Consider the following 10,268-nt stretch of genomic DNA (forward strand, 5'->3'; position numbering starts at 1 on the left):
ATCTCAGGGATGATCAATGGAAACAGGATGCACCTGAGCTCTATTTCGAGTCTGATAGCAAAGGGTTTAAATACTAATGTAAATAAGGTATTTCGTTTTTAAAATATTTTATACATTTGCAAAAATAAAATAAAAACAAGTTTTAGCTTTGTCATTATGGGGTATTGTGTGTAGATTCCTTTGAATTTTTATTTAATCAGAATAAGGCTGTAACGTAACAAAATGTGTAAAAAGTCAAGGGGTCTGAATACTTTCCCAATGCTCTGTATATACAGTAACTACTGCTGTATACACCTTTTGCTATTCAAACCTTTATTACATTGGGATACAATCACAAAGACTTCCTAAGTTAAAATCACTTGGAACTGATTTCAGTCTTACTTAAATATATTTATATTTTTAGTTTTTGTTCAGAAAACTTGTGGGAGGGGAGGCAAATCAAATCTGCTGCCAACTTGGGAACCCTGTACTACTGCAATAGACATAGGCAGGCATCAACCCTGATGCAAAATAGCATTGTTGTTAACAACTTGGTTTTGATTACACTCCCAGTACATTAACCCGGTTAGTAAGGTACCTTTGCTCTTGCTGGGGTAAATATCTGAGGAGATCCAGTCTTCTATCTTGGAGTTGGTGTTGGTCAGACTCTGTCTGCTCCCTGCTGGTTTGTGGTGTGTTCTGGGCCGGGTCTTGGGTCTTCTGTCTCTGTTCTGCCTGCATCTGGAGGTCAGGTAATCCATCCTCTGGGAGAGGTGTGGCAGCTGGACCAGACCCTCCTTCAGGTCTCTCTTCAGCTGGGACACCTCCGACTGCAGGGCCTGGATGGCCGAACTGGAGAGAGAGAGAGAGAGTGAGGGGTTGGCCGACTCAAAAACAATAGGCTTTGGCCTCTATGAGGTATTACTCAAGAGTTGACTCTTGAGTTGAATACTCAGTACTTTGTACTTTGAGACTGACCTGTGACAGGAACAGGTGTGGGAGTGGCAGTCTCTCTGTGGCGTATCCATGGTGATGCTATGGGAGGTTTTGAATACTCAGTACTTTGAGACTGACCTGTGACAGGAACAGGTGTGGGAGTGGCAGTCTCTCTGTGGCATATCCATGGTGATGCTATGGGAGGTTTTGAATACTCAGTACTTTGAGACTGACCTGTGACAGGAACGGGTGTGGGAGTGGCAGTCTCTCTGTGGCATATCCATGGTGATGCTATGGGAGGGTTTGAATACTCAGTACTTTGAGACTGACCTGTGACAGGAACAGGTGTGGGAGTGGCAGTCTCTCTGTGGCATATCCATGGTGATGCTATGGGAGGTTTTGAATGGGCAGTCAGGGCCGTGATGACTGAGCTGACTGGTAGTGTGGGATTCACCCTCTGTGTGTACATTAGAGCATTTAGTTCAGTGTTTTCTCTGCTGTACTGTCTACTGAATAACGTCTATACTTTCACTACGACCACAGCAGGCACTCTGTGATTCCTCATCACTCACCATGCAGTCTGGCAGGTACACTCTGAGTAGTGCTGGTCACACAGTGGTCCACCGCAGTGGTGCAAAGCTGCAGCTCAGCAGGTGTCTGTAGGCTGGGTCTCCTCTCTCCAATATCCCTAGTCAGATGGACAGTAGACTGCAGGCTAGGTGTCGCTTTTCCGGTCAGCCCAGCTGAATGGACATTTCTCAGCGGGTTGGGTCTCCTGTCTCCCACCTGTACAGGCTGATGCATAGTGGTCTGCAGGTTGGTGCAGGAGCCTTCGCTGTCACTCATACTGATAGGATTGGAATTCCCATCAGGCTGGAGCTGGAGCCTGAGGTTGGATCGTAACAACATAATAAACATGAAACATTGACTTTTTCAGTTAGCCTGTAAGCAGTTGTATGGATGTGCGTGCCTGTACCTTTCTGTATGGAGTTTTGGTTGAGGAAGTCCTGTGGCTTGGAGACTCAAGTCAGAGCTCCCTAACCCACTGTCTGTCTCTGGACTCACTATTCTCTGCAACAAAAAAGTAACATCCATGCAGCTACTGTACAATATTACAATAGTCTGTGCTATTGGCTAGGGAGTTAGAGTAAATACAGAAATAAACATGGGACAGCTAATATAAGTCATAGAAGATACCTGGGAAGTGGTGAGAGTGTGGTCTGTGATGCTCTGGGACTGGCTCTTCAGACAAGAGGAGCAGGAAACCTCTACAGCCAGACTCACACTCCCCCCCAGGTCACAGTCTGGGCTCAGGGGACTCTGCTGCAGGCTACAGTAACAACGACAACAATACACGGTCAAAATAAAAAGATGAAGACAGGTTTCATTGATAAATACTTTTACCCACAGACCTTTCAGGAATGTTTGGCGTGACAGTTTTGCAATATAAGACAGCACACCATCTATTACTATAGCATTTCTGAAATCACCACATCAAATAACCACAACTGTATCAATTACACTAGAGTGGGGATTAGTTGTGTGGTCCATACATTATCCACATCTGCTACATTATAAAGAAAAGAGTTGTCTTGAGGTGAATATTGAATTGGTTAGCTTGTTTACTTATCTAGTACAGTACACTCAAATGCCAAAACACTAACCTTTCAGTTGTCAAAAGTCTGTCTTGAAATCCCGGGTTCTGGAGAGCCAAATACTGCAGAACCCTATCACGAGCTATCTGCTCAGATAGGCCCGAGCAGGTCCAGCTCCTCTCCTCTTCCTCCGTGTTGGTGATGTCCACTGTCTCCAGGGAGCCCTGTGAGAGCCTCCGGGCGAACAGACAGAAACACAGCGACTAAAACAAACTGTTCCTACTGCTAACGGAACCCAACACCACCTTTGTGCCCGGATGGAATATTATCCCCCATGGGAGGGCCAGAAGTGTGCCTGATATCAGTCTACATGACTTTCTGAATATCTGAATCTAAAGCCATTCATGTACCGCAGGTATAATAACTGCCATTGATGTCAATGTAATGGAAATGGCAGATAATATCACTCCCCAAGACAGGATTTCTACTTGGTGTCATAAGGCATAAAAACACAAGTACTGTATGTAGATGGTACACAGTGTAGTACTGCAGGAATGTAGATGGTACACAGTGTAGTACTGCAGGAATGTAGATGGTACACAGTGTAGTACTGCAGGAATGTAGATGGTACACAGTGTAGTATTGCAGGAATGTAGATGGTACACAGTGTAGTACTGCAGGAATGTAGATGGTACACAGTGTAGTATTGCAGGAATGTAGATGGTACACAGTGTAGTACTGCAGGAATGTAGATGGTACACAGTGTAGTACTGCAGGAATGTAGATGGTACACAGTGTTGTACTGCAGGAATGTAGATGGTACACAGTGTAGTATTGCAGGAATGTAGATGGTACACAGTGTAGAACTGCAGGAATGTAGATGGTACACAGTGTAGTATTGCAGGAATGTAGATGGTACACAGTGTAGTACTGCAGGAATGTAGATGGTACACAGTGTAGTACTACAGGAATGTAGATGGTACACAGTGTAGTATTGCAGGAATGTAGATGGTACACAGTGTAGTACTGCAGGAATGTAGATGGTACACAGTGTAGTATTGCACACTGAAGAAACCCATGAATTTATAGTCCTATTGAGCAACTCAGAGGCGTGATGAGTACCGTAGACTGCCACTGCTGTGTCCTGTGCTGTTCAGTTGGGGGTCAGCAGGTGTGAGATCACAGCTCTGGTCTAAACCATCATGTCCATGGACCTCACTGGCCTCTTCCTCCTCATCTTCCTCCCTCTCCACTGTCTCATAACCCCCAGTGTTAAAACAGGGGCCTGGAATCTGTAATGTGAGACCCTGACCACAGAGAGGTTGATAAGAGGAGAACACATTTTGAGTAGCTAATGTGTCCTCACTGTGAAACATGAGTGACATCGGAAATGATTGTCGCTCAATTAGAGCGCTGGACACGCCTCCACTTACAAAACAAGGACTTGGGCTGCATTTAGTTGTCCCCTCCATAGATGGGGATAAGGTGTTGTTCCTCCTAGTTTACACCATATCGCTTTCAACTACTCAGTCCTACCAGATCTGTGAGGGGGAGTGAACGGGGGGCCGAGGAGAGGACGCAATTTTTGGGAATTAAATGTAGCCCTGTTCATCAGGACTACTGCTGCACAGAACACGTGCATCCACAGCTCATGTTGCTCACACAAACACGTCTCACATGCATTTAAGATGAAGGAAACGTAGATGGTGCAATTAGTCCCTTAGTTGATTACGCCGATACCGATTAATCAGACAATTATTTTATTCTTTATTTGTAATAATGACAATTACAACAATACTGAATGAACACTTATTTTAACCTAATATAATACATCAATAATATCAATTTAGCCTCAAGTAGATAATGAAACATGTTCAATCTGGTTTAAATAATGCAAAAGAACTAAAAGTTAAGTAAAAGTGCAATATGTAAGAAAGCTAACGTTTCAGTTCCTTGCTCAGAACATGAAAGTTGGTGCTTCCTTTTAACATGAGACTTCAATATTCCAAGGTATGAGGTTTTAGGTTGTAGTTATTATAGTATTTATAGGATTATTTCTCTCTATACCATTTTTATTTCATTTACCTTTGACTATTGGATGTTCTTATAGGCACTTTAGTATTGCCAGTGTAACAGTATAGCTTCCATCCCTCGCCTCGCTCCTCCCTGGGCTCGAGCAGGAACACATCGACAACAGCCACCCTCGAAGCAGCGTTACCCATGCAGAGCAAGGGGAACAACTACTCCAAGTCTCAGAGCGAGTGACGTTTGACTAGCTAGCCATTTCACATCGGTTACACCAGCCATAAGGCTGATAGGCTTGAAGTCATAAACAGCGCTGTGCTTGCGAAGAGCTGCTGGCAAAATGCACGAAAGTGCTGTTTGAATGAATGCTTACGAGCCTGCTGCTGCCTATCATCGCTCAGTCAGACTGCTCTATCAAATATCAAATCATAGACTTAATGATAACATAACAAACAGAAATACGAGCCTTTGGTCATTAATATGGTCGAATCCGGAAACTATCATTTCTAAAACAAAACGTTTATTATTTCAGTGAAATTACGGAACCGTTCAGTATTTTATCTAACGGCTGGCATCCCTAAATCTAAATATTCTTGTTACATTGTACAACCTTCAATGTTATGTCAGAATTACGTAAAATTCTGGCAAATTAGTTCGCAATGATCCAGGCGGCCCAAACTGTTGCATATACCCTGACTCTGCGTGCAATGAACGCAAGTGACACAATTTCACCTGGTTAATATTGTCTGCTAACCTGGATTTATTTTAGCTAAATATGCAGGTTTAAAAATATATACTTCTGTGTATTGATTTTAAGAAAGACATTGGTCGGCCATTCCGATTAATCGGTCAACCTCTATTACAGAGTCTTATACCAGTGTAACTAACAGTGCAATAATCTATATAACTACTTGGTAAAAGGCTTGTAAGTACATGCATTTATGCAGTAATCATTAAGGTATTTGAGTGAGTGAGTGCATGAGTGAAAGAGTGAGCAAGCAAATAAAGGCCAAAGCAGCGAATGAACAGCTATGCTATGAGTAAGTGAGTGTGTTACCTCATGCATGGGTGGTGGAAGTGAGGGGGTGAGCAGACCAGGGAGACTGGGACCCCCACACAGTGACAGGAGTGTGGAGGATGAGTGGGGTGGGGAGAGCTGCTGCTCACGCACGTTCCTGTCAATCAGTTCTTTAATGTCCTCTAGATGCATCCCTATCCTGAATATCTCCCCCTCCACCTGCCTTCACACACAAAAAGAACCGACAATGTGCATAAAATACCCCTCACATCATACTGAATTCTACACAAACCTAGCCTGGGTGTCAGTCTGTTTCTGGTTTTAGACAGAACTGCCTAATTCACACACACTTTAGGGCTAAACTGTGCCAAGCAAAGCTGCAAGCTACTGAGCTGACCTAGTTACACATATACCATTGTTGCTGGAAACGCACGGAAAGGTCTATGTGAAAAGAAAATAGCCGAGCCAGCACACTACAGTTCTGGGTGGCCCTATAGCGTGAGTCACGCAGATATACAGTTTAACTCAAACTCCTCACACACAATAAGATTTAGCAGTTGACATCTAACCTTTCGGGGTCGAACTGGCCTGTGTTCCTGGCCAGGCCAAAGTAGTTCTGCATCTCCAGAGTTCTGTGCTCCTCCTTCTTACTGATGTACCGCCTCTCCAGCTGGTCCTGGGAATCCATCATACTTTTAAACACCTGGAAAACAACACAACGTTATGAATTACATAACAACACACTCTGCTTATAGAATAAAGGAAATGAGAATAAACTCTTATTATAAGTTACAATTGTTACAACATCTTTATACTCACATCACCCAGAATACAGTCCAGAACAGAAAAAGACTGAAAGTGACGAAGATCCATTTACCATTTCTTGCTCTTCAATAGCAATTGACATTGTGGTCAGACACGTTTTGAATTCATCCACCTGTAATAAAAATAAGTGTTTATAATTCAGTACCATTTAAATGATGGGTGATAATGCACCACTATACAGCTTTGGTATGTTTTCCAGGTTACCTTCTGCAAAAACTGACTGATAACATCTCTCAACTCCCTGGTCATCCTTTCCCCTTCACTCTGTTGGTCAGTCTGGGTCGGAGAAGTGCTAGGCTGTTTAGAGTGGTTTTGTTGGTTTGGGCCATCAGTAAATTGTCCTGCAAACACAACAAAAGCTGAAACGATGCAGAGCCAATGTATGTTATGGCCTAAATTCTACAGCATTGAAAATGGAAAGTATGTTATTTCTAATTGATTATGATTTTGTGTGAAATTGTTTTAATTTAATGAGGAATTACTAATGTCATTGATAAGGTTGCATCCTCTCATGTAAACTAGTTGTATAATATATTTGTGTCTTTTTTTTTTTCTGGAATCCTCACTCTTATGACAGGCTAGTTGTGACTGAGTGTAACCAGAATCTTATGTCATCTGACCCCATTTGCCACTAAGGAAACCGGTGGCTCTTGGCCAGGTAATTTGTAACAGAGAGAGGACCCGTCATAATATCAGATGTCAGAGATAGCATCTTGCCTGTAGGAGACGGGGGGTTGGAGAAGAGCATAGATCCAAAATGGCTTCCACCAGGACCCGGAAGGTCTTGTTGGTCACCACAGTCAAACTCCAGGGTAAGGTCAGAGGGCGCTTGATTCTAATTTGTTGACACATTTTGAGATAAATTCAGTCCAAATTGACAAGAATAAGAAGGCTGTCTTAAGACTATATTTAATGAGATGAAAGAACAGAAAGACCATAGAGAAAGAAGTGTTTAAAAAGAGAAAACATTCTGAAGGCTTACTTTTGTCCCCAGTCTCATCTGATCAAGGAGGTTCTCAGCCTCTGCATACTTAGTCATTAGTTTATCGTATTCAGCCTAAAAGAGAAAGATGTCTTCTGGATGAAGGATGTATGACGCATTTGTATAGCGGTGTGTGAGCTAAACTACTGAACATGATGACTCACCTGTAGGTGACGCACCAGTCCTGGGGAGGTTTCTGTCTGCTTGTCCTGGTCTCGAAACACATAGGGTCTCTCTGAGGGCTGAATAGAGTCCTCCATCACTCTGTGGATCACCTCCAAAGCAGAGGACTTACCCAGCATGCCTGGCGAGGACTGAGCTCTGAGGAAGCTGGGAGACTGGCTGACAGGTCTCACCGGAACACTGGTACTCTTCGGGATTTTCACTTTGGGAGCCACCTTGGAGAAGTCAGGGAGTGGGTAGTGGACTTGGCCCTGTCCATACTTTAATTCGCTGAAAGACCTGGTTCTGACCAGGGGACCTCTACAGATTTGGTCTTCCTCATCTTCATCATTCTCATCTTCCTCTTTGGTTAGGTCTGAACCATTGCTACCATTACTGTCCTGTTCAGGGACTTCCCTTTTACTGGTTGATATGCCACTATTTTGAGGAGAGTTGACGTCACTGCTGTAAGACTCAGCACTCCGTGTGTTCTTTCCCTCTGAGGCAGTCCTTCTTCCATTTTTCTCCTCCAGGTTTTTTCTTGGACTCATTTGAACACTTTTCCCTTCATCTTCTTCCTGTAGGCTCTGACTCTTCTCACTCTCGCTGCTGGGTCCCCCTGCGCTGCTGCGTCGTGGAGCTCCTCCATTATTATTATTATTATTGGGGCTCCCTGTGCTCCTGTGCAATGGGCCCCTGCTCAGCACTGTCTCGTCCATGCTCTCCAGAAGGGACACCTCCGGCAGGGTCTCTGCCTCGATCAGACTGCCTGAGCAGAACAGCTCATCCTGGGAAAAGTGACGGAGCAGCAGCTGGGTGATGTCTGGGTGTGGGACTTTACGGACAGGACTACTGCATGTGGGAACAGCCTCTGGTTTTGTAGAGTCAAAAAAAGCTCCTTTACCCTCTCCCTCGGGTGGAGTTATAGATACATGGTTTATAGTGTTGACTTCAATTTGCATGTGACCTTGTATGATACTGACCTCTCCAACCATTGCTGGCAAATCAAAATGATCTCTAACATTGTGTCTTGAATCCAATGCTCCAGCTTGGTCTTTTGATAGAACATCAGCTATTTTGCAATTCTCCTCAGACTTGTGACTGTCATTGGTTGAGGGCTTAATGTACTGGCTTCCTAGGTCCCCGTCATGTGGAAGGTCCTCCTGTTCTTCATCGGAGGTGTCTCCTGCGATGGTCTTCATCGGAGGTGTCTCCCAGATGGTCTGCTCCAGCTCAGTGTTGGGTCTCTGGGCAGACACCCACTTCCCACTGCTCTTGGTCTTACCCTCCACCACTCTCTCACTCTGGCCACTGACACAGCTACTGCTCTCTGTGGAGGACTCCCCAGAGTCAGACACTGACAGCTCTAAGTTCTCTATGAATGGCAGAGAGTAAGAAGTTGTGAAGTATTCATAGGAACAGTATGCTACAGTCAATTTATAGATAGCCTACAGCTGTTATATATTTTTTTACAATGAAATTGCTGAATTATAACAATGGTGTTTCTAGAGTAATTGCAAGTTGACAGTGTAAGTCTTACCACTGAGATGAATGCTGTTCCCTGAGATAGCCGACTCTGCCTGGGAGAGATGCACCGTGAAGGAGCCCTCCAGGTCACTGAAGTGGAGACTCTCATCCTCACTCAGGTCCACAAAGATACTCTGCTGGATACACTTCTCCCATAGCACAGAGGACTGAGGGGAAGAATCCTCCTCTTGATCTTGGGGATCCCCTTCCATGTGCTCGTCACTCAGAACTATCCTGGTGCTGTGCTAGCCCACGGCTTCAACAACTTCCCCAATGCTGACCTCCTCCCTCAAAATGGTCCCCTCCTTAAAAGGAGCCCTTTCTCTGTCCCAGTTTTTCACCGATGCCTTGACTCTGGTCTCCCGGTTCCCGTCTGCCTCGGTCTGCAGATAGAGGGAAAAGGGAAGAGGAGGACAATGGCCGTGTTCATTCCTTAGCAACGCAGACGGGTGAACTGACAACAATAGATCAAGATGAGTTCATCTCAATTATTCAAGAATCTGTACGCATTGTGTAGGTGTGAGTGATGTGTGTTTGAGTGTAGGTTTGTATGTCAGTATGAGTGTATCTGTGCATATGAGTGAGAGAGTAGCCTAACCTACAGTATGTGTCTGTGGGTGCATGTATGAGTAATGTGAGAGACTATATAAACTTGCTCTTCAACATAACAAGTATGTCATAAGTTCACAAGCACTTACTAAGCCAGTATAAGTACAATTCAATTAGGATAACTAATCTCTCTCTCAAAGGTCTCATACAGTCGATGCAACCTCTTAAAACAATCTCTACACTAACCCTAGAAATAGTATGCCAAATTCATGATGTTAATAATAAACATTTATATACGAATATTGGCATTTTTTATTTATGTAATGAATAAAAAAGACAATATCCAAATGTAAATGTTATTAGGTTAATATATCATGAACGTGGAGTAACGCTTCTATTTATAAGGCTACCTCTACCCCTGCTTATCGGCATTTGTCTGTCCTGTACCTACTGAAACTCACCTGACCTGGCCCTTAGCAGTCCAACTTCAGCTTTAACAATCTCATCTGTTTAGAATGTGTTTTATCCTGCACATAATTGATTCGTATGTGATCTTTAAGTTCTGACACGACACACCAGTTCCAATTTCGCATGTCACATTGTTTCAAGCTCTAGGGCAGGTTAATAATACCTGTGGATTCATCAATAATGTACATTGTATCGCTGAACG

General features: G+C 43.8%; 1 protein-coding gene across 1 annotated transcript in view; it reads right to left on the reverse strand.

Moving 5' to 3' along the window:
• LOC118394903 (uncharacterized) overlaps positions 1 to 10,215 on the reverse strand; it is a 12,462-nt gene extending 2,247 nt beyond the window's left edge. The window contains exons 1-16 of the mRNA XM_052464272.1: positions 10,060 to 10,215; positions 9,063 to 9,432; positions 7,525 to 8,897; positions 7,361 to 7,435; positions 7,096 to 7,213; positions 6,583 to 6,719; positions 6,431 to 6,490; positions 6,123 to 6,256; positions 5,593 to 5,776; positions 3,633 to 3,817; positions 2,580 to 2,744; positions 2,113 to 2,245; positions 1,892 to 1,986; positions 1,488 to 1,801; positions 1,246 to 1,372; positions 578 to 831 (exon numbers count right to left, since the gene is read on the reverse strand). Of these exons, the coding sequence (XP_052320232.1) occupies positions 578 to 831; positions 1,246 to 1,372; positions 1,488 to 1,801; positions 1,892 to 1,986; positions 2,113 to 2,245; positions 2,580 to 2,744; positions 3,633 to 3,817; positions 5,593 to 5,776; positions 6,123 to 6,256; positions 6,431 to 6,490; positions 6,583 to 6,719; positions 7,096 to 7,213; positions 7,361 to 7,435; positions 7,525 to 8,897; positions 9,063 to 9,261 (3,553 nt within the window). The 5' untranslated portion in view covers positions 9,262 to 9,432; positions 10,060 to 10,215. The remainder of the gene's footprint in view (positions 1 to 577; positions 832 to 1,245; positions 1,373 to 1,487; positions 1,802 to 1,891; positions 1,987 to 2,112; positions 2,246 to 2,579; positions 2,745 to 3,632; positions 3,818 to 5,592; positions 5,777 to 6,122; positions 6,257 to 6,430; positions 6,491 to 6,582; positions 6,720 to 7,095; positions 7,214 to 7,360; positions 7,436 to 7,524; positions 8,898 to 9,062; positions 9,433 to 10,059) is intronic.
• Positions 10,216 to 10,268: the final 53 nt, after the last annotated feature.

This window comes from Oncorhynchus keta, chromosome 15 (genome assembly GCF_023373465.1).
Source record: "Oncorhynchus keta strain PuntledgeMale-10-30-2019 chromosome 15, Oket_V2, whole genome shotgun sequence".
NCBI lineage: Eukaryota > Metazoa > Chordata > Actinopteri > Salmoniformes > Salmonidae > Oncorhynchus > Oncorhynchus keta.